Raw genomic sequence first — 23,854 nt, forward strand, 5'->3', positions numbered from 1 at the left:
TGTGGTTTACATTCATTTAATTTTTTTGTCTTACAACAAACTTTAAAAGGCAGGCTGTGCAGCATGACAAGCACTTCAAGTGCTTCAGATCCAAATGAGAATTTGTTGAATCTTCCACCTTTCCTATACAACATTGGCTGCACTATATTTTCCAGTTATGTTACAATCATAACACATTCTTAAGAGAACCCTGACTATGTGCAACCCCTGTTTATTCAAGGGGAGTGGGAGAAATGAGCATTTGTTTTAAAATGATTGTACGATTCAAAAATATAGAACAGAATTTTACATTGCAGCAGAGGACATTTTAAAATCCACTCTGGTTTGAGATGGGCTGGATGTCCTTACTTAAAAGTGCAGTGGTACAAACCAAAAAGTACTTAATGAAAAAGCACAACAAAACAGAAATAAATTCTAAAGGAATGTGGTCAGTTACCAAACTGCTGTAACAATCCCTGACTTTCACTGCAGTGCACAAGTGCTATAGATACTAATGTAAATTCAGTAATTTGTTATTGTTAAAGTTGTCATTTCAGCTACTTCTAAAAAGTCAATCAGTACACAGTTCAAGTTAAATGAGACGTCTGCAATACTGATGTATTGAAGGCAGAGCGAAAGTCTTGGTGCATATGTATACTGCTGACATGTATTTGGTTCTAAACGCAAGGTTTATGAAATTATGCAAATGCAGCAGTGAAGGAGGGCAAAGAAGGCAAAAGTGATACAGTCAACATTTGAAATATGCAAAGGTAAGAGCATTTGGAATAACAGGGAGTAGGCATATGAGGAATCTACATGATTATAGGAGCTACGAAATTGATTTTCTATTCTGGGCATTTGTATAAAAGTTTGTATGCCACATGCAACATTGTTATTAAATGTTCAACTGAGACACAGGGAGCAGAAACAAAACACATAACAATAGACTCAGACCTTCTGGATAAAACAAACAGTCAGTAATAATTCCTTATCTATACATCATTATCCAGCATCTGCTCTGATTCTGTCAGACAAATTGACTAGATGCACATAATCGTAATCAAATTTAAATATTCTACTATCACATACGTACAGATGAATCTTAGAAACCCCTGCAGACAGGAGTGTCTCAGCCATCTGTTCTTATATCAGGCTTTATTAACATCATTCTGCAAACTGTACAAGGATCTGTTAAGTTAGGATTTTTTAATCACACTATCTTTTTTAAAATCCCAATAACTGAAGATTGACAGATTAACATCTTTTCAGCCCAGTGTCACAATAAAGCTGTCATAAAACCTGTCAAAGCTGTAGGCAATCATTTAAATCCCTCAGTAAGTGATAGTTAAGCACAGAAAAGGTCAGAGGTAGACAAGAAAACAATCAAATGCTTGACCACCAGTCTTTGCGGAGAGGTTCGTACCAGAGGCTCTCACTGAGTGACAAAGAAAAAAGAGAGGATCTTGGAATTTGGTGTTGTCAGTTTTCCAGTATAGCAACCATTTGCGCCATTTACCTTAACAAAATATTACTTCTAATATGCTACAGCAACATCTGCTGCCAAAGTGTGTTGATGCCTGAGTGGCTCACAAATCCATGTGAGGGACTTGGACATGAAGCCAAGACAGAGAACAAAAAATATTTAAGGATGGATATAATTTTGGTTATACTGTTACATTCCTCTCTATTCTGCCATCTGACAATGTTTACCTGTAGTTGTTGTTGCCTCATCCTAGTATGTGCTAGAAGAAAGTCAAGCATATGTGAATGTGATGGTTTCAATACTAACACAAAATTGTGTTTGTGTTTTGTTAGGTTTTATGTTCTGTTTTAAATTAGGCACAAAAATACTTGGTCAGGTTTCAGGAAGAATCATAGGATTGGTAAGGTCACTGATATTCACACAAAATTGTGTACTCATTCAAGTCACCTTGTGCATGAACAGGCATTTGCAGCAGAGTGGGAATGAAACAGTCACCATTCTCCTATTTTCACAAGTCAGTGTACCATCAAAATCATTCCAAAGCTGTTATTTTCAGGTAAAATTGTTGCATATTGTTGTTTGAAGAATGTGATCCATGCAGCACAGCTTGCAGTCCAGCTGCAGAGCTGGTGACATCATGCAGTTGCCCATTAAAGCTTGCATAATACAGTAGCAGTGAAACACACTGCCCTAATTTCTGAGTGTGCATTCAGGGCTTGTCTTGCGGGGCCTTGTGGTGAAAAGGTGCTGACACGAAGGGGTCCACAGAACCTACTTCTGAGTTCCATGATCGAGGTCGAAGAGGGACGGATCCTGCAGCAGTTTGCTTGCTCACATTAGAAACCACCCTATGCGCGGCTAAGGATTGAGGCGGAACTGGTCCCTTTAAGTGTCGGGAATATTTGGCCAAAGCTTGTGGGTGGAATGGTTGAGGAGGAACCTGTCCCAACGCACTTTGTTCAGGCGGTGCAGTATGAACCCCAGCAGTACTGGTGTATGAGGTCATGGGCTGAGCTCCCGTGGTCTCCTTTCTTTTAGCAAAGGGAGCCTGGGAGAACACGTCAAGCTGCTGTGGCTGCTGTGAAGCTCCAAGTAGGGTGTGTCGAAATGGTGCATTGGCGAACACATCACTTGCTTCTTGTGTTACATGAAATGGGGCTTTTGCAAAAACATCTGTGGTAACCTCTGCCCCCGTCACTGGCTGGGAATGATTTTGAACAAAGGTATTAGACGGTTGTGATGGCACTATGTCAGTGAGCAATGATGACTGGGCATCTTGCCGGGCATCTTGTTCCTCTTCATTCTCGGAATCTAGAAGCAGATATGTGGTACCACTGCAGTCATGGGCACCTGCATTACTTTCAGGTTCTTCCTCATTCTGTTGCTCTTCCTTATGGACCTCTTTGTCCTCATCTTCATCACTGGAGTGAACACATCTTGCATTTTCTTGAGAATCGTTTTGCGTTTCAGTGCCTAGTCCGTCATGGAGCACAGGGTAGCCATTACTCCCTCCTTGAACATCTGTACAAGGAATAGACATGGAGATTGACAGATCAGAGGTGAACATAGTTGGAAAGAACATTTAAATATTAACAGGACCATATAACAACTCCTTAGCTCCATCTGATTAGTTGACAAACAAACAGCTGAGCAGCAGGAGAATCAATAGGAGCCAACCAATAGAGGAGAAAAGGATAACAAAAACACAATTCTACCTTTTGGACATTACGTGGGACAGGAAGGACTGTGCAGCTTTATCATTACAGTATCCAATAAACTTGTTTACAAAAACTTGTCACAAAAAGCTATAGTTACACCTTTCATAACATTGTTAACAGTGTCAACATGTTAAAACAGATGTGCTTCTGTGAGATCAGGAGGCAGTGAAGAACCAAAGACAAGGGGCCTTTGATTTAAAGCTGAGAGTAGTTGGGAAAGACAGGTTTGCAAAGAGGAGCAGAGACAGATCCATCTTACCTCAGTATGGTTGACGGTAGCTGTTAACTGGTAGCCAGGAAAGATGTTAATTCAAGAGGTTAAAAGAAAACACCCCTTTTTTTAGTACTTGATTATGTAAATGCTAATTTGGCATATCCATAATTTGTACATGATACCAAGCAACTGATTATTTACTTGAGTTCAATGGTCAATGTACCGATGAGATGTATAAAAATTTAAAGGACTGCTTGATCGTAACTGTAGTAATCTGAAACTGTTGTTTTGCCACAGACTCAAGTAACATGAAAATAGGATTTGTTACCCCAGACTTATTGCATGAAGAGTTTTGATGAAGAGTGAGGAGCGTTTTTTTTCTTGAAATGCACTATGGTCAGGCAAAAATATTGCAGTGGAACAATTAAAAGATGTACTCACAGCATCAAATAATCAACAGAACTGATATTCAAAGCAACTACATATTTCTGCTCAACTCCTCTATCTTTTAAATCACACTGTCTATACAGTGACCCTTAGGCACCAAATGTGTGAAACAGTCAGGGGAGAAAGGTGTATAAGAATGCAAAATTCGTTGGGAATTCAAGTTACTGAAATAACTATTATGGAACACACCGGTATGAATGTTCAGTAGTCATAAGCACTTTGTTTCATTTATCAGTAATGATATCTAAAAGCGAAAGCACAATTTGAATGACTGACATGAACAGGGGAAGTTTGTGTATTTTTACGACACAAAATCGGAGTTATGTATTCTCACAAATATAGCAATTAGACTGGGTTTATACATATAAGACCCACTTTCAATCATTGCAAATCTTCATACCATGATGATTTTAGAAATGCTACCAGAGCTAGTGCTAAAAAATAAGAAAAGCAAGAAATGTTTTATAGCGACTTTATGTACATTAAGGAAGTATTATGAACATGTTGGCCAAGTGATACCCACTTGTGTGGTCAGAGATAACTGGGCAGATGAGACAAGGGAGGGTGACAGTGGGGAAAACCATTATGATGAAAAGTTTCCTTGTTAGTACAGTATCTACACAAAAAACTGGGTAACAGGTTGTAACCAACACTGGTGTGCTGCAAAATATCTGGTCATCTTTGCTGATCCTGAGAGCAGAAAACAGGATACCTGGAACATTGACAGCTTAATAAAACTTTTAGCTCTTTTAGCTTTGGTAAAGCTACAGATGAAATAAATGTGTTTCCTTTAAGCTCTACTGTGCTTCTCTTAATAGAATCAATGATATGACAGGACCCTCCACACAAAGATCTATTCTTAAAATGAAAAACACTTCTAAATTGTATTACTAAATAATAATGCTAACAGTTCAACTATTCTGCCAAGACCATTTTAGCCACACTATTTAGCCATGAAAATAAAGTCTTCACTGCTTTCAGGATTTCAAGACATCTCAGATTTACAGCCTTAGTAAATAGTAGATTTAAAACAAAATAACACTCCACTTAATTTTCAGCATGTAGTAGATACAGGAATGCTGGACCTACACTTCTTAATATACATTTTTGTTGGTTATTGGTCTATCTTGGAATAGTTTGGAAATGTTTTATAGGTCAGTGAAAAGATTTTCAGTGATAGTGCACCGTTCAAGACAGTCATTTTGTCATCATAAGTTTACAACCCGGTGCAAACAACTCTCAGATTGTCACACAGGATGTGTCTTTACATATGAAGTATTCAAACAGTCACATGTTCAAAGCATTCATGGGAAAATGCATCAAGTTTTCCAGGTCTTCAAGAGCATTGTCACTCATCTCTCCTCAATAGGTCCTGTTACATAAAATAGCATTCGTCAAAGTGGCTAGTTTAAATAAAGCTTGAACCCTGAACACAAAGCATATTGATAATGAACAAAATGCAGCCATGATTGGGCAGCCTAGCGTGCATGTGATGACTTGACCACCATGGCGATACATTCAATGAGGGATTAATGACAGAATGAGGATAGCATGGGGAAGACCATGGTGTAGCCAGGGCAGTGGCAGACGATATGCTCAGACATTAAAGAAAGATTTTTTACCAGCGTGGGAATGTAATCGGCCAGCAGAGATAAATGCAACCAGCTTATCAGGCAACTAGAGATGGAGTTGAGTCAAAGGTGGCACAAAGAGAGCACTTCCGCTGAATCAAATTTGATGGATCCTCCATTTGGCTTCATATGGTGCTACATTAGTTGCCTCAGCTTCCACAACTCTACCGCCCCTCTCCTATCCCCTTACTAAAATTGCACACTGCCCCTTTGACCTCTCCCACCCCCTCTAGAGGTCGATGAGCTGATCCACCAGCAGAAGGGAACGTGCCAAGTTGGGGATGCTGGACTCTGAACTGCCACTGTTGCTGTGCGAGTGGCCACCTGAAACGTGCCAGAGAGAGAGAGAGTGGGAGAGCAAGAGAGAGAGAGAGAGAGAGAGAGGGAGAGAAGGAGAGAGAGAGAGAGAGAGAGAGCACAAGTAAGAGAGAGAGGGCGGTGGAGAGTGAGCATGAGAAAGAGACAGATAGACATGGAAGAGCCAGAGGAGATTGTGTAAGACAAGCAAAAGAAGAAAAATATGAACAAAAGATTGTGTGGGGAATTTGAGAGTGAAAAGTGAATAAGGAGATTATGGGAGAGCAGAGAAATGGATGACCAGGGGCAGGAAAAGAGAAAGAGAAACAGGCAGAGAGTGAGCTGGGACAATTCTTATACTGCATTATTACAAGGGGAGATTAAGGGAACGCCAAACTATCATGAGAAGTTTCAAAATAAACTGCAAAAAGCCAAAAATCCTGTGGGTGGAATATCATGGTCACGATAAGATTTTGGGGGGGAAAAAAAAAAGTTAAAACAGCTCACTAATGTGAGAGCTTGATGTGTGAAGAAGCATTAATGTGCAAAGCACACCCATACAAGACCTCTCACATTAGCAGTCACTGGATTAACTACGCTGTCATGGCTGTTGAAGTCACTCATCACTCGTGAGAGCTCAGGCTAGTGGTACAGCATCAGCAGCTGTAAATTAAGTGCTCATCTCTGGATTCTATCATTCTTACCTTGATTTGAGTTTTTGGAGATGAGCACAGGAATAGGATCAAACTCGTCATCATTGCCTTTCTCCCCACAAGACATGAGCAAAACAGAGTCTGCGGTGAAGGAAGAGGAAATGGAGGAATGATAGAAAAGGAAAGAGGTTAACTTGACCAAAGAAAGGAGGCAAAAACAAAGTGCGTGTAGGTAGATCAAAAATCGATGGAGAAGGGTAGCAACAGAATTTTGATGCTGTGTTTAAGGGTTGCTTTGGGTTCTTTCTCAAATGTATCAAGTGTCGGAAGAGTTTACCGAACAAGTCCCAGTTGTTATCTTTTAGATACTCTATGGGTTACAAAGCACTAGCTAATACACCAACATAAAAGCAGCTGGAAAAATGTGAAGAAAGGCTCACCAGAGGATGTCTGGACATGCGGCAGCTCTTCTAGACAGGATCCAGAGCAGGAGCCAAGAGTAGCAGAGGAGGAAAGTAGAGGAGAGACATACTCATGTCCATGAGAAGTATGAGATAATAGATCACAGCCCAGCAGTGTGTCCTCCCCAGTTAGAGAGTCTGAGATAGAATGAAGCAAAGCTAGAATGAACAAGGGTCAGCAAGTAAGAAGAATGTTTTTGGTTAGTCACATTTTTCTTCCGTTTTTGAGATTTGTGGAGCACTGCTGTAACATGATTTTAAGTGAAGGGCTGACAATACAAAAGAGGAAACATTTCTTGGGTAGCATCCTTCATATTTCAGCTTGATTTCACCTGAAAATGTGTACAGGTGGGTTCCCTGTATGTCACAAGTTCTTCGTTGTCAATCACAGACAAGAGAAGTGGCTGCATTGTCACCGCAAACTTTTAAAACAATCTTTTAAAGCACACCTTCACCATGATCATGCATGGCCTTCATTGCTTTTCAAAATGCAAGTTTCATAGAGACATTTTTAAGCTCTACCTATGTATTTGATTTAAGCTTTGATTTCCGCACCCTCTATTTTCATTAAATATGGACAAGCTCTCTTCTACAAACCTCAAATGATGGTAAGGGCGAGCTAAATTATTGCTTTTAATTATGTAATTACTAAATTTTTGGCAATGTTGTTTGGCAAGTACAAACAAATATTAAACTTCAGGTAATGACTCTCGCCCAGGTGACGAAGCCAGGGGTGATCAGGCCCAGACTTGTGTTTAGGTAGCGTACTTCGCCATGTGCCCCCCCCTTAACCAGAGCCACCATGAAGCCTCTTCAGCAGCTCCCAGGGTGTTTTTGGTGGCTCTTCATCTGTGCAACCCACAAGTCGCTAAGTGCCCCAGGACCTGATGTAGAAACTGTCCCCAAAGCCCCTGCAGCCCACTTTCACAGGCTCACAACGGGCTTCCCACCCGTTCCTCCGACACTCAGCCACCAGATCTGCGTACCTCGCACTCTTCCTTTCCACGCCACCCTCCCATGGGACAATTAGCTCAAGCAGCACCACCTGCTTGCTTGTCGCTGACATCAAGACGTTTCAGGGTTGAGCGACATCGCTGCAGTGGTGTCTAGGAATATCAACTGTCTCCAGGTCAACCAGGAGCTGCCAGTCCCTTGCTGTTGTGAGGAGCACCCCCTGGGACTTGCTATGGGGCTTAGACTTCTGGCCTGCTTGAACAAAAGTAATTGTGGACTTTGCAGGATACTGCTACTTATCGATGTTGATGCCTGTGCAGATGGTGTCTGCTACTGCCTTCAGAAACCGGTCATGGTGGTAACAATAGTGGTTTGCAGACCTCTGACTTCCTCGAGGATGGTTTCATCACTCTTGAAGAGAGTAGTTGGTTCAGGATGGAATATGAGGGCTGCACAGTGGCCAAGGTCTTGCTCTCTCATATAGTCACTTATGTGTTTTAGACATGGCGGGTGATGTCCTCCACCAGGCATACAGATTGCCACTGCATTTCACTCTGATTATGAGTGTGCTCATGGTTCAGAGCCTCTTGTTCAAATCCCCCTTTGCGGTTGCTTCAAGGGCCGTTTCAACAATCCTAGTTGAACCGTCGCCACACTGACGCTTTGTTGGCAGTGGGCCATAAACACCAACACAGCTCTGATGGTCTCCTTTGGGGTGTAGCTTGTGGTGCTTGGATGCTCTAAGCATTCTGGTGTGCATCCAAGCCTGGATCTTCCTCCATCCCACCAGACGCTATACCGGGCTGCTGGCACTGTGCGTTGCCTCACAAGCTTCCTTATGCTTGGCTTACACCTTATGATTTTCCAGTCACAGACTCCAAACTGGCAGTCGTAAGGAAATCGATCGGAAAGAGCCATAGGGCAGTCTTTGCAGAGTTGCAGTATGCTCCTGCCATGTCCGTGGTTAAGTGTGAGGAGGTAGTCTTAAGTCTTGAAACAGTCCTAGCTCAGTCTTTTCCTAGTTTTAGAACTTACATTCAAACACGTTTAATATTATTGGCAGTCTTAGCATTACATCACTGTAAATACTGAATCAACAACCAATAGATGAGCTCCAACAATACCAGAAAAAGGAAACCTGGTAGATAAACAATTGCCCAGAGGGTTATGGGTGGCAGGGACGGTATTTGTTTATGGTATGGATGAATGGGAATGGTATAGGATGTCCTGATCAGTATGGAGCATCCAGAGAGAGGAGCAGAGGGTGGAGCTGTGAGCAGAACAGGCCGGCGTGTACAAGTGTCAACCCTCCAACAAATAACAACCGAGTGGAGAAGGAAAAGCAATAACGAGTAAATAATAATAATAATGATGATGATAATTTTATGTAAGGCGCCTTATTCATGTAGGAGTCAATTCACTTTATTTTCAATTTTTATATGTATTCAATATATTTATAGATGTTTAAGGTTGCTATGCTACCCTTTGTGCCCTCCAATTGGCCGTCTGGAACAAATAAAGCTTCTCTGATTCTGATCATTGGACGGATATAGGTGAAGCTCGCTGAAAACCTGGTGAAAACATTACATGGTGGTGAAAAATAGCTGAAAGAATCTACTTGTAGTTTTCCATGAGTCTTTTTGAAAATCTTTGCAAAGTTTTTAGATGTGACAACCACAGTCTTTAGTCTTAGCCTAGTATCAGTACTGTAAGACTTACGACTATAAAAACTAATCTTGAGATGTGACCTGGTATGAGTTGATAGTTTTACACAAGTCTTTTAAAAATCTTTTAAAAGTCTTTAGTGTTGAGGCGAAAGCTCAGGATTAGGCTGCCCATCCTGGCCTGGTGTATTTTTAGACTGGTCTTTTGCAGACCTTGCCACATCTGCGGACTGCATTCATAGTTGTTTCATAGTATGCATTGGTCGTTGCCAGAAAAACTGTCCATTTAAGGGGCTCTACCTCTCAAACTCTCAGTCGTCCCTATGGGTATTTCTCCTTTGGGATTTATTTAGCGTACTTTTGGGTTGATATATGCATTGTATCTGTAAAATGTCAAGTTTTCAGATGTGTGCTGTGTAAAGAGGGTTGTGCATCCTGCCATCAATTTAGTTTGAACTGTTAAACTTTTGTCTCAGATATGGCGTGTACATCTTTCTGGGGCCTCATGTGATGAAGCATTTGGGGACAACGAAAGTCCCTGGTCCACACCTTTCTAATTATTTTTTTTTGTGGTACCCACACAAAATTATATAAAATAATCAAAGAGTCAATGCCATCACACCAGGGAACAATAATGTAGTATTTGACTTTTAAATACTTCAATGAGTTGCATTGTTTAATATTCTGTACAGTTGGCTTGACAGCTAATTGGGACTAGTAGCCATGCATATGATTGGTCCTGTGGAGCCTTTAAACTAGAATCAATGAAGTCATAAATCAGCCATTGCTGATGTCGAAAGCACTGTGATTTCATACTTGTTGTAAAGATAGAAATCCCAAAGCATAAATAGGTCAATATGTAAAGTTTAAAACTACGACACATTAAGAGAAGTAAGGTAAAGAAGGTGAAGATAACGAGCAAGCAGAGGGACAAAAACAAAGTGGTACCATTGATGTTTGGAACTACTCAGTGACTCAGCCAGGATTAAGAGGCCAGGGAGTAGAAGATAATTTCTGGAAGACATTGCTCACAGACAACCAGATTTCTGGGAACACCCAGAGGTTGAGGATGGATGGACAGATGTAAAGAAAATATGAAATGTGGGACAATTTGAAAACCAGCACTAGAGGGGCAAAAAGTAAACTCTGAAACTTCAGCAATATAAGAAAAAGGAGACCTAAAAGGATAAATGAATGTTGAATAGCAGTGATTATGAGACAGTAAGTATATGGCCAAAAGAAAAACTACATTCAGATGGGGCTTGTTGTATTGCAGAACTAGTTACCGGTAATTATGTTCTCTTTACAGCAGTCTGGCACAAAGGTAGCAATATTGTGATGACAAATATTATGGAGGAATACATAAATAACACCCTCATATTCAACTCAACAGCAAATATTTAACAATACTGACAAGCAATGCAAGCTCAGAAAGCAATTGTTTATTTACTTACAAACCAAACTGCTACCACTGGCCATATACTGCCAAAGATGAAGCTATACCAATATCTAAAAAGATATTTTGACATTTTTTCTGCTATTACCGCAATTTACTTTTATTGCATACCTGTTTGTCTTTTGAAACACATAGTGTGTTCAAAGTCTCTGACAAAAGTTTGACATATTTGACCATTGAAAGAATGGCAAATTGTCATTTTGACATATTTTTTGAGAGGCCTTCTCTGCTGAGAAATTCATTTTTTTATATGAGGGACAATAGCGAACTGGAAAATGGAAAAGATAAGCTTGTTAAAAACTTAAAATATCGTTAGAAATACTTTTGTTATATTTACTCACTCAAAAATGTATCTTGCTATTCAAAATTACAGACTTGGGGAAGCTCATACTTAGTGCAGGTAATGTTTTTGATGGGGAGGGGCTCATGCACTATGCATTTGCCAACTGGAACTACCCAGGAGAAGCAATTGATTTCATTAAGTTAAATGTGGTTAATTGATGAAAAGATAAATTCAATTATTTTCACTGCAGCAAATACCTACAGGAAACTGGTTTGGGGAAATAAGAGGTGGGGGTTCAACAAGGAATTTGTTGGCTCATGAATGGCTATGGAGGTGTGACCCATTTGTCCTCTTTACTATTGAAAACAGGTCAAACCTGATTATTTTTTTGTTATAACTTGTTACTGTTAAAAAGGATCATATTCAAGCTTAAATGACACAAAACTTAGGTGAGATGGGATGCTATATAGTCAGCAACTATAATTTTACTTAATTCATTGGAGGAATTCTCATTCAAAAAGTCACTATTTTCTGTCAATACAACGTGACACTCTCTGCTTCATTAACCAAAGTCCAAGTGTGCTTGCTTATATGCTTGCTATTTTAGTGAGAGGAAAAGAGACAGCTTAGGCTGGGTAGAGAAGATTAACCACACCCTGATTACGCAGTAGCCTAAACATTTTTATCCTCTCAGTTTAGCCCTAAAACAGCAACAACAGACAGGGAGGCTACAAAGCTAAAATGACTTCACTTTCACATCAACTAGTCGCTAAACAGAGGAGAACATAAAAGGTTGCCTTATCTTTTTCAAAAAAAGAGAGTGGTCTTAAGTGTCTCTGACTTCCTGGAGGTGCTGGTAAGCATGCCTCTCTAGCACCAATGTAATCCAATTAACAAGGGAGTATTTGTCCTTTGTATTACTAGGCAACAGTAAAACCATAGATCTGCAAATGAGATACGATCTAGCTTTAGCTACACTCTTTATTCAAAGGAATTGACAAGGAGTCACTGTGAGGCTGCTTGTGTATGTCAATGACATCAGTGTAGACGTACAAACTACGAAACTACGGTTTCACAAACCACTTCAGTAAATATTGACAATTCCTATGAGTATAACTACCAAGGAGAAATGACATATAATAGAATGAAAAGGTACAGCTCATATTGAGTTGAGGTTAGTGAAGAGAATAACATTAACAATAATCACAGAAAGAATGGGTATCAGGGAAAAATGCCAGGTACACATAACAATGCTGAACCTGGATCTAGGATATCAGATATTTTTTTTATAAAAAAAAATAGTATAATAGTATAATAGTATAAAAATAGAGCTAATCCAATCTTGTTTCATGGTATCTCTTTAAGTGCATCTTGATAGGAAAACATCACAAATTTAAATGAATGAATTATACATCCATTAAACAACATTGGTAAATGTGAAGACAATGTTGAAAAATACAGACTGCAAAGTTAATATCTTATATATTAAGAAGCACTAAGCACAGAAATACCTGAAAATGAATTGAGTCTTGGAATGAGATTTTCACTGGAGCCCAAGGCCTTCTCTCCAGGTAGAGAAGCTGTGATCAAAAAGAAGCAAAACTTTCACCTCCTCTCTACCACTGCAGCACACACAAACAATGGACCAGTCAACTTACTTTCAGCCAGCTTTGCAAAGTCTTTGTTGAGCAGCTCCTCGGCTGTCAGCTTAGAGAAGTTGTCATCTCCAAAGGGGTTCCAACTTGGCTGAATGTTTTTTACTGGAAGGGCAGATGTGGCATCACCATCGGGGTTATACACATTCTGCTGGGAGGAGCAGGGGGACCCGGAAGGAGTAGTGCTAGCTGATCTAGAGCAAATAGATAATCACATAAACATGGGTAAGTGAAGAGTAATATTCAACCGTGTTTATGTGGGCTGTGGTTACTGATGTATGCAAATTAGAGCAAGTGAACAGAAGCATTTAGAGACTGAATTAAAGAATTGTTCTTGGACTGGAACCCTCTTCTTTGGGCTCCAGCCATATGAATGGACTATCTATTGCCCGTGTGAGCACACTCAGTGTATTGAAAAGGCATCCTGAAATCAGTGAAGGGAGGTAATTTGTCTCACTTGGACTTGTTGAGGCTGGCCTCAGCTGCAGCTGCATGAAGTAGCTGAGTTGACTTGCTGACTGGGACACCAAATACAGCACTGTGAGTGATATCACTCAGGATGCGTCTATGGCCACTCTTGGGTGCCATCTTTGGTGATGAGGGAGGTGTCAGGGAGCCAACATTCCCTGGGCCGACTGTCTGTAAGAAGTAGTAATGTGCGATTGGGCAATGAGGGTCAATGAGTAGCAAATCAAATCAACCAATATCCTGCAAGGCAAAAGTATGAAATCAGATTGAACTCAAAAAGAGGAGTAAATGAAATTATTTTAAAAATCAAATTCCATATTACCACAAGCCAATGAAAAGACAAAGAGGAAACAAGTTATAGGGCGAGATCTAATAAGAACGACGGGCCATTAGTAGATCTCCGCAATCATTTGAAAGTATTGAAAAAGTATTACAGCAGGGTTATTATAAAAACAAAAGAAAATAAACAAATAAAACAAAAAAAATGTGTAGATAAAGACAGTTACTGAAAGAAATAATCTTATGGTTGTTAAATGATTCATATTGCATCTGTGCCAATATATCTATTTGCAGCAAGGTAATTTGCATGAAGATATCAATGAGGAAAGCAATAGCAGTGCCACTTAAAATTGCCAAATCTAATATTGCCAAATCTCCTTTTATAATTTCAGAGTCATTCTTCATTCCAATCACCCCTGAAGAAAGGCAGTCAAAAGTTGATGCAATTCATTTGAGGCAAGTTAGTAAGAAACTTTAGACCAAAGAGGCAGCAGATGCCATCGGGAGTAGTCTGTTACCACAACATCTGGGTCAGCAGCAGGCCCAATGACTGCCGACTCAGGGATGGGGATCAGTTGGGAAGCTGCTGTATCATGGAGATCATGCTGCAACTGCTGCTGGTGTTGCAGTTGCAAAGCAACAGCAGGGTAAACAGGCTTATCTTTGGACTGTAGGATAGTTGCCTGAGATGCTGTTTGTTGTTGCTGCTGTTGGTGATGAAGGCCCTGTTGTGGCTCAGTCTAAATAGGAATACCAGATAGCCAATAATGAGGAAGAATTTTAGATTTAAAGATAAACTGATCTTTTTTTATGGTTTTCAACATGCCCAAAATAGAAAATAGAAAAAGTCCATAATGAGGGACAACAGGGTAGTGGGGGCTAAGAGTTGATGTATTTGTCATCACTACTAATCATCTCCAGCTTTAGTGTATATATCTGAGAATAGACCTTAGAAACTACACTCAGGCAGGAAACTAAATATTTTGGTGTCCCATTGTGATTACCTAAGTTAAAATTCTTGCCAGGTGTCAAAGCACCGTAGCTTAACAACTTGAGTCTATACCCAATTTGTATTGCAGTACCTCAATTTAAAACATGATGTCCCTGTGCACTGCAAATAACTTGAGTGAGCAATAGAATACACAGAGCAAAATCAAAGTGGTAAGACAACACATCACATTGTTTCCTCTTGATAATGTCACCAAAATAAACATATTTATATATCTGTGTTTTAAAACGCTTTCTTATCCGTTAAGAAAGAAGAGATAAGACAGGAGACAATGTTGTACATTCTTTCATACCATCAAGTATGAACTATGAAACTCAAAACCTTCATGTAATCACTTGCATCTATTTAACTTCTTCAGTTATTCTGTTTTCTTCAGTTACTCTGATTTAGACTGTCAAACAATATTATTATCATAGTATTGCTTTCTGAATATATTTGGTATGATGGAAAAATGTGCTATGATTACAGCATGTTCTCATGAATGGGTGTGACAGACAACCAAGATGGTCAGTCAAAAAAAAAGGTATTCAATACACAGCACCGACAAAAACTATAATGAACAGTAATTATAAAATACTTTAAGCAGAAACATAGCAGCTATGTATTTGTCCATTGTCAGACAAACCTGTTGGTTACTCTGCGGGCTCAGGAATGTTGCAGCTTGCTGTTGCTTCAGGAGGATCTGCTGATGCTGCAATGCAGCCTGGGATGTTATATTGGTGGTCTGCACCGGTGCAGGTTGTGCATTCTGTTGAACGGGTTGGACAGCAGCTGTAGTTGAAGGCAAAATACTCATACCAACCCCTGGAAAAGAAGAAAATGAAATATGTTCACTGCTGATTCAAATCAGATGTATTTAAAGCAGGGGTCTAAAACTCACAGCCCGAGGAGAATTGCGGCTCACGGGACAGTAGTTTGTGCCCCTACCACATATCAATCTTGCGGACTGCACTAACATTAAACTTTCATAGTAAGGCGGGGGCAACACACTATCGTCCCGTGGGCCATACTGGCCCGCAGGCCAAGAGTTTTAGACCCCTGATTTAGAGCATCTTTAGTCGATGGTAGATTGCTTTGTTCAGTCAAAGCTGTCAGCTAGAGTTTTCAAATAATGGCAATATTGTGATACTATAGCAGGCCTGTCACCCACTGAGATTTGGACTTAACCAAACCTGATAAACAGGTGTCACAGGCTTACATGTACCTATGGGCTGGGGCACTCCTGCAGCCACATTAGGTCTTTTGCGTGGGGTTAAAGCTGGCTGAATGGGAAGAATGCCTGATATAGGTTGTGGTTGAGTTTGGCCAGCCTTGGGCCTTTGCCGAGGTGCTATTGACGTTTCAGTGGTAGGAATAGGGTCTGTGAGCCTAAGGAGAGGAAAGAAGAGAATGGTTCATTATGGTTCAAGTTTCTTCTAATGAAAACAGCCAAATTATTATCCTACCTGGCTTTAGTTTGACTCTTTTTGGCCACTGCTTCACTGGCTCTGATTGGCTCAGTAAGTTTTACAGGGATGGGCAAATTCTAGAACAATCAAAAAATATGTGATGCACAAACTTAAAATCTTAAGTCAGAAAAATATTAACATGTTAACGTTTATCACTATCTTTGACACATGGCCCAAATTCAGTGAATGAGTCAGGAAGCAAACACAGAGTAGTTATATAAATACATAAGTGGATACAATTATGAAGAATAGAGTGCAGTCAATTGGCAAAAGCAAGAAAAATTAGCCGCTATCATGTGTCATGAAAAGGAACTACAAAATTAAGTAAATAAGTTGTCCAAGTGTGAATATTAAACATTTTCTTTTCAACACTTTATACTTCCATTATGAAATGTTCTGCTTACAACAGTAACTTACGTTTATGTTTTGAACTGGACACTCTTGTTGATTAAGTTTAAATGCAAAGTAGGATACTTGGTAGATGTCTGGCCTCTTATCTGGGTCAGGCTCAAGCATATATCCTGAGAAAATCAATTTTGAGTGTAAGACAGGTTGGATACCAAATATATTCCCACTACCTGAATATACACACAACCACAACAAACACCCAAATAGGGTACAATACTCATTCCAAAGAGTAATGTTACTTACTGATGAGACAGTGCATATCCTGGGAGTAGCGGGAGTTGTCAGGTATAGTGAAACTGCCATCACAGATTGCAACTTGGCTCTCCCCAAACGGAAGTGTGAAGTAGCAAAGTTTATAAAGTAAACAACCCATAGCCTACACACACACACACACACACACACACACACACACACACACACACACACACACACACACACACACACACACACACACACACACACACACACACACACACACACACACACACACACACACACACACACACACACACACACACACACACACACACACACACACACACACACACACACACAAATGATGTTTTAATTTGTCTCCTTGTAATAAATATGAACACTGTGCCACCAATCAATCATGAAGCTTGATCTCACCCAAATATCTGCCTTTGTAGTAATGGCTTTTCCACCATAAAGGTTGACCATCTCAGGAGCACGGTAAGACAAAGTAGTGTACCTATGATTAAGATCCATATAGTGATGAGTTTGTGTCAGCTTAAATGATAATATGTAAAAAAGTATCACACAAAAATATGAGACAAACTTTTTGATCTCCTCTTCCACCACTGGTACTCCCTCTGTTTGAGGGTTCTGGAAGTGGTTTGTGGCACTTCCAAAGTCACAGAGTACATAGTGTCCCCGATCATGCAGTAGAATGTTTTCCACCTACATGAGAAATAACATTATGCAAATCAAAGATAAAAAACAGATTTGCAACTAAAATTAAATCAACTTCTTTAAGGACATCTAAGTATATCCACCCAATGTAATTTGCAATGCCACAAAGTAAATGTGTCCTGTCAATAACTTTTTGCTGTCATTATGTTGCTGTGTAATGGTGTCAAATTGGCCCAAATAATTATCAGAGGAGACATAAGAAAAAACAAACATCATGGCATCGCAGTGTTCACTTGCTATTCATCATTTTCACCTTTTGTAATTATGTTTTGCAGACACCAGCAGAGGAAAATAATCTCTCGTTTCTGCAAAGACTACAATGGTTGACTAACTACAAAATGTCCAAGTGAAAATGTTTAGGGCAAATGTACCATGTCTTTTGTAAAAAGTGGGTTAAAAATTTATTCAAGTTTAAATAAAAGGGATTAAGACAAAAAGTGGTCTCAACTTGTACACAGTCAAGACTCATGTCATTGAATAAAAATTAACTTGCCTTGAGATCTCTATGGATGATTGGAGTTTTAAACTGGTGGAGACGAGCAACAGCTTCACACGTGTCACAAAAGATTTGTAAAACCTCTGCTTCTGTGAAGCCAGTTTGTAACCGCTGGTTCATTAGGTTGACCACCTGCCCACCTAAATGAGACAAATGCAAGATGAAAGTCACCTCAGGAATTATGCTACATATTCAAGAAAAGCCTGTAGACCATAAAGTTAAACAGTTATTAAAAAAAAAAAAAAAATTTGAATATGTAACTTCCCACATCTAAATTTTAAAAACGACTGATATGTTCACTGATATGTTTTAAAAGCTTCACTAAATATATCTCCTGTGGTACATTTTTATGGCCGAGATGCAAACAGGCTATTCACATGTCAAATTCATGCTTGCAAAATGAAAAAGCATTTTTACAATGATATGCAAAAAAAATGGAAAGCGGCAGAAATTTCAGTGATGGAATTGACACTTGAATGCAAAGAGACATTGCAATGTATTTTTCTTTGAAATGAAACTGATTGGTTTTGAAGACCCTGAAGAAGCAGCTCTGATACTATCAGCTAAATATTGGACTGGACAAAATGTTGTGAGGTATAGAAGGTAAACAAACTCAAAATTCAACCAAAACAATAACAGACTGGGATGGGCAGGTTTACCTCGACAGAAATCCATTAAGATCAGAACCTCCCACACATCCCCTGCTCCAACTGCAGCAATGCTTGAGTCCAGGAAACCAACTATGTTTTTGTGGCCCACTAGATCTCTCTGTGTAAACAAACAAATGTAATGATGTAGACCTTATTTTCAGGTACTTATCAGTTGGAAAACTTTTAGCTGTGTTACAAATAAAACATAAAAAATGAACAACACCCATACTGTTAAGCATTCAGTTTACAAATTAATCTTATGATATGCTGATTCTTTGCAAAACAACTGGAGCCTGGTTGCTGAAAACCAGTACTCATGCCACCAAGGGTGTGGCCACAGGAACTGGGTAGTTTGATTACAGTAGGAGGTCCTTTTGGGAAATGGCTATAAGGGAGTACAGATAGCAAATTCTCATGTTCAAGAGAATTGAAAGTGCTGCTTTAGAGCCATGACTAAGAATGAGATGTTTGAGTTCGTACTGGGATCACTATCAGTTTCCCTGATTAAAATTATTGTAAGTGTTTTTATTTTCCTGAAGCATAATGCAGATAGATCTTGTTTTTGTTTTTTTTTAAATGCAAACACCTTAAATCTTGTGCTTGATCTCTCAACAATTACTTGAATAAGAAACAAACAAATAAAAAATAATGCTTTTATTTGACAGTTTTCTGCAATGGTTGACTCACCATAATCTGTATCTCAAGTTTGCACACTTGAAGATCATGTTCATTGTTGACGTACATCCTTTTTAAAGCACATCGTGCCCCTTGATGAGTCCGCACTAAAAACACAATTGCAAAACCTCCTGCAAAATGAAGGAAAAATTAAGCTAAACAACAGTATTCAATACATACTCAAAACATAAATGTAACATGAACAAGGTATAAAAAAAAATAATCTCAAAAATTCCTATGCTCAATTGAATTTTTGGACATAAAAAATTGTACAAGAGATCTGTCAATTGTCTGTATTGAAACAGTAAACAGGTCTTTTAACTATATTCCTTAGGAGCGTGCTATTTAGTGGCTGAACACTATATGACATACCATTTGGTAATCCATTTTGTGAGAAACTGTTGAAGCAAAATATCCATGAGCTCACCCTAGCATATAAAGAGGAATGACTCCTACTTAACTAATATTTTGCCTTTCTATATTTCTTTGGATTATATTGATAAGATTGAGGTTACAGTGATTAAAGGGGGTGTATTTAGGATGAAAACTGATTAAGAAGAGCTTGAAAGCACACTTGTTGTGATCAAATGAAATGGGCAGCTTTCAGTAGAAACGGACAGTAAAAAATAAAAAAAAAATCTAGTCATCTGCATGGGCTTTACCCCTACAATAATAGATACATTTGAAGGAAACCACACCAGAGGTAAAATATACACAAAATCCCTGCCTCTGAGGCTGCATTAATTCTGCTGTAAATATTCTTCAAAAATGAATATTTGGTTGAACTGCACAAGTCTCATTATCCTTATTTGCCTGCAGAGGCAAAATGAGGTCAGGTTTATTGTGCCCGTTGTGATTTTTTTTAATTATTTTTCAAAACATAATTAATTTTATTCAATTCATATTTGGTGCTGATAGGTTGTGGCAGTTTCTGCTTCAAGGACAAAGGACTACATTTTGTGGTTATTTCACCTCTTCTGCTAACCATTTTTTTCTGCACAGTGCGTATTGTAGCCAGTCACTGGGCTGACTCATGCAGCTGCCATTGTGAAGTCAAGGCCAGTTTCAGTCAGCTTAGCGTTTTGTTCGGAAAACACCACTCAGTTTTGGAGAAAATACACTGAATGGAATACGAAAAGGTGTGAGAATTTTTAGATAAAAAAATCTATGCTTTCTTTATTCAGAATCCAGCTTTCCAGAATAAAAAAAAAAACCTGTTGTATGAAAATTTTGCATTAGGTGAAATGTATGAAATATCTAGTTATATATCTATATTTTATATAATATCAAGTAACTTAATTTATGAATAAAAACTGAATAGATATGTTTTTTTTTAATTTTTTTACCTAAATTGATTATTGACTTACTTGATCAGTCAAGGAATTATCTTAAACTGTGCCTGAATTGATAATGCCTTATGCCCAAAGTAATACATTACACGTTTTCTAAAAAATAGGCATTTTTTTGTGATTCCTTTTTTTTACATGTGGAAAAGAAAAGCTTTTTCAGTCCCCATCACAGAAACAATTAAACAATTCAATTCAAGACTGACTTATTAACTGATTAAGCATTGCAGCTCCATTATGTGTGTGTGTGTGTGTGTGTGTGTGTGTGTGTGTGTGTGTGTATATATATATATATATATATATATATATATATATATATATATATATATATATATATATATATATATATATATATATATATATATATATATCAGTGGTCGACAATCTTAGTAGGTAGTGCAAATAAATAACTGCAAGTACAGCTACAAATAGCCACTGTGCCTTGACGTAAGTTGCTGTCAGGATTATCTACTCTTGCCATGAAAATGATGGTGACAGGATACAGTGTTTGGCAACAGTTTATCATTAGCGTAATGGAACTTATGTAACTGCCATCTAAGCTTCAATGGCTACCTATCCTGGTGTTCTCACAACTATGTTGTTTACAAACACGCCTTCTTGAAACTACAGCTGTTACTAGAGGTTAAAAATACAAGTATAGTCTCATCTACATATAAACAATAAACATGATCAGCTGTGTATTTTCTGAAGACTTTTGTGCTGAAATGCTGGCCTTTCGGTTTGCAGAAAAGAGGTGACTCATAGAAACTCCTGAAGGGAAGTATAGTAGCTTCTAATGCAATTCACTGCACACATTTTAACCTTTAAATCACCAACTTTTAACCAGCACAAGAAAGTATGATACAGTCAAGACCAAACCATCGACATATCCTGTGCTTACACGCCTCAAACAAACAACAGAATAATTCCAAGCATGAATCTTAGGCCATGAGCTTATGTCCCTCATACTGCTTTTGTGTGCTTCTTACAATAATTGATTGCAGATAAAGATTTTCAAGTTAGAAAGTGGAACCAAAGAATTAAGAGGGAAAAGAAACGATAAATATAGTTAACAAAAATTTCAGACTATAGCTAAAACCATCTGGATAAATAGGCCTGGTGACACAATGGGGAGTCATATAGCTAGTAACACAAGACTGGTCAAGAAAACGTGCATAGTATGAGATCTTATTTAAATAAGTTTGTGCTGTGGGTGTTTTACTTTATTTCATATTCCCATATCTGGATCATTGTCACAGGTGCATGTTCTTCAGTTTGCAACTTTACAGAAAAATAATTTGGAAAATGCTAAACCCAAAGTTCCCACAGACAGAATAGGACTCAGGTTAAATATTTTAACTATTCATAAAACCCTGCTATGACCAAACAGATGGGGACCTTCCATGTCACTGATAAATTAATCAGTCTTTTTTTTTTTCATTAATTATTAAGTGACAGGAGCTGTTGGCTAACACAACATGGCAGGCTCATTGGAAAGACACATGACCACAGGAAACTTGTTACCCCTTCAAGAAGTGTTTAAACAAGCTTGGATTAGTTATCAAGAGATAAAGTTTACGAAAGGCTGTAATACTATTCACTGAAAAAACAACTGCCATCATGTTACTGTGATTTGGTGAATTCAACAATTAATAAGAATAAAACCCACTCTTTATGCTACTGAACTGGGTCCGAAACGGATTCTTTGAGACTGCGGCAAGCTCAGCAACCTAATTATCATTGCTAACTATATCTGTCCAAATCTTCATCCTGACTTCCACATATATTTGAGAATTATCACTTGTTTTGAACAACCAAGGCAGATGACTCAGCATACCAAAGGTGCCTTGCCAATACAATTACATCTGGTTTCTCCAAGCTCCAAAGAATCAAATACACTGATCAAGAGCACCAGGACTACTGATGACCAACATATCTACTATTTACCAGATTATAGTTTTATTTTCGATTTTTTGCCAAGTTATCCCAAACTGCCATGTGTCCTTGATAAGAATAAATCTGGAGGGTAAACAAAGAAAGCCAAACAGAAAATGCTCTACTTTGTTTGGAGATATAGGACAATTCGAATTTGGTGAAGAGACGAGACCAGTGGTTGAATTAACATGACTTTTAACCATAATTGTCAAAATGGGTTGACACTGGCCGGCTCGCTAGCACAACTCACTCACTTATCAATTAACTATCACATAAGTTCAAAGTTATGTGAATCTCGGCAGAAACAGATATTGCTCACCTTCAGCCACAATTTCCTCAACGGTCACTTGATAGCGTCCAATGGTAAAGACGCGGCCGATGAAGCTGCCGCCAACGCCGGAACCAGCGCCACCTCCACCGGCTCCGGAACCAGGCCCGGAGCTTACCAGCTCCCGGCGAGAATCAAAAAATTTCTTCATTTCCTCCAGGCGTTATTCAAAGAAGAGACGATTTTCAACAATTAATCACGGCAAATATGACCGAATGGACACTCTGTCTCTCAAGTCGCTGTCACTTTGTATTGAAGCGTCAATGAGGTAAGGCTAGCAGTTTCTCGATGACTGAATAACTGCAGATCGCTAGCTTTAGGCTAAATCCTAGCCAACTAACTGCAAAAAACATCCCAGATTCGTATGGTCGCGGTCTCTGGACTAACTCATAGTCTGAGCCAAAGAGTCGAACCTTTCATACCACAATTGTAAAATACAATGTCCATGCGTCGGTCGTCTCAGGCAGCACTTGCTGGCTGGTTAAAGTAACCCGTCTATAAGCACGAGAGCACGACCGATGACTGTTCAGTCAGCGGGGCTCCACTTTGAGGTCGCAACACAGCCGCTAGCACACCTATCCAGCTAGCCGCGGTGACAGCTGCCGAGACTTGCAGCCAGGTAGGTTGTTAGCGTCCAAAGCAGCTTATTATACATTTCCACTCTTCTCGTCCGCTCAGAATATCGCTTCACGTAAATGGAAGTTGTTATGGCCGCTCTGCCGGTTCGTATTCCGTCTAAAACATAAATTTCCAGTGTTTTAGTTTTGCGTAGAGCGAGGTTCGGTGAGGCTGGTCGAATAACTGAAGGACAGAGCTAACGAAGCTACAAACAGAGAAGATGCTAGTAAACGGAGTCCTCTCTTGCTCCCCAGCGTGTCCGGTTGGATTTCTCCCCATGTGATTGGCGAGATGAACATGGCCGCTTCCGACTAGACTTGTCTTCAAGCCCCTCCGCCCACCAGATGCAGGGAGGTAGTCCAAACA

At 39.2% G+C, this 23,854-nt stretch overlaps 2 protein-coding genes across 12 annotated transcripts in view; one reads left to right on the top strand and one right to left on the bottom strand.

Annotated features, from left to right (window-relative positions):
* Nucleotides 1–23,772, bottom strand: LOC147218571 (AP2-associated protein kinase 1-like). 11 transcript variants are annotated; one of them, XR_015108786.1, is made up of 19 exons: nt 22,862–23,772; nt 19,274–19,392; nt 18,596–18,704; nt 17,934–18,076; nt 17,307–17,428; nt 17,138–17,219; nt 16,751–16,883; nt 16,517–16,620; nt 16,097–16,176; nt 15,856–16,019; nt 15,277–15,455; nt 14,161–14,382; nt 13,353–13,534; nt 12,899–13,089; nt 12,752–12,820; nt 6,863–7,021; nt 6,474–6,563; nt 3,440–5,796; nt 2,880–2,983 (listed from the first exon to the last, which is right to left on the bottom strand). XR_015108786.1 is itself a non-coding variant. In XM_086173695.1 (18 exons), exons 1-18 carry the CDS (start codon nt 23,019–23,021, stop codon nt 2,172–2,174), a joined length of 2,955 nt encoding a protein of 984 aa, XP_086029821.1. In that variant the 5' UTR covers nt 23,022–23,771; the 3' UTR covers nt 1–2,171. The 11 variants fall into 11 exon arrangements, 10 of the variants coding, with proteins under 10 accessions (XP_086029821.1, XP_086029820.1, XP_086029819.1 ...); XM_086173695.1 differs by lacking the exon at nt 3,440–5,796 and having other exon boundaries at nt 1–2,983; nt 14,326–14,382; nt 22,862–23,771; XM_086173694.1 differs by lacking the exon at nt 3,440–5,796 and having other exon boundaries at nt 1–2,983; nt 6,863–6,889; nt 22,862–23,771.
* The window catches only part of adrb3a (adrenoceptor beta 3a), a 38,385-nt gene continuing 37,569 nt past the window's right edge, over nt 23,039–23,854 (top strand). Inside the window, exons 1-2 of the transcript XR_015108788.1 lie at nt 23,039–23,138; nt 23,743–23,842. The gene's annotated coding sequence lies outside the window, so the exon portion shown is untranslated. The remainder of the gene's footprint in view (nt 23,139–23,742; nt 23,843–23,854) is intronic.

The sequence above is a fragment of the Fistularia commersonii genome, chromosome 26, assembly GCF_037954325.1.
Source record: "Fistularia commersonii isolate RoL2024-O1a breed Wild chromosome 26, RoL_Fcom_v1.0, whole genome shotgun sequence".
Taxonomy (NCBI): Eukaryota; Metazoa; Chordata; class Actinopteri; order Syngnathiformes; family Fistulariidae; genus Fistularia; species Fistularia commersonii.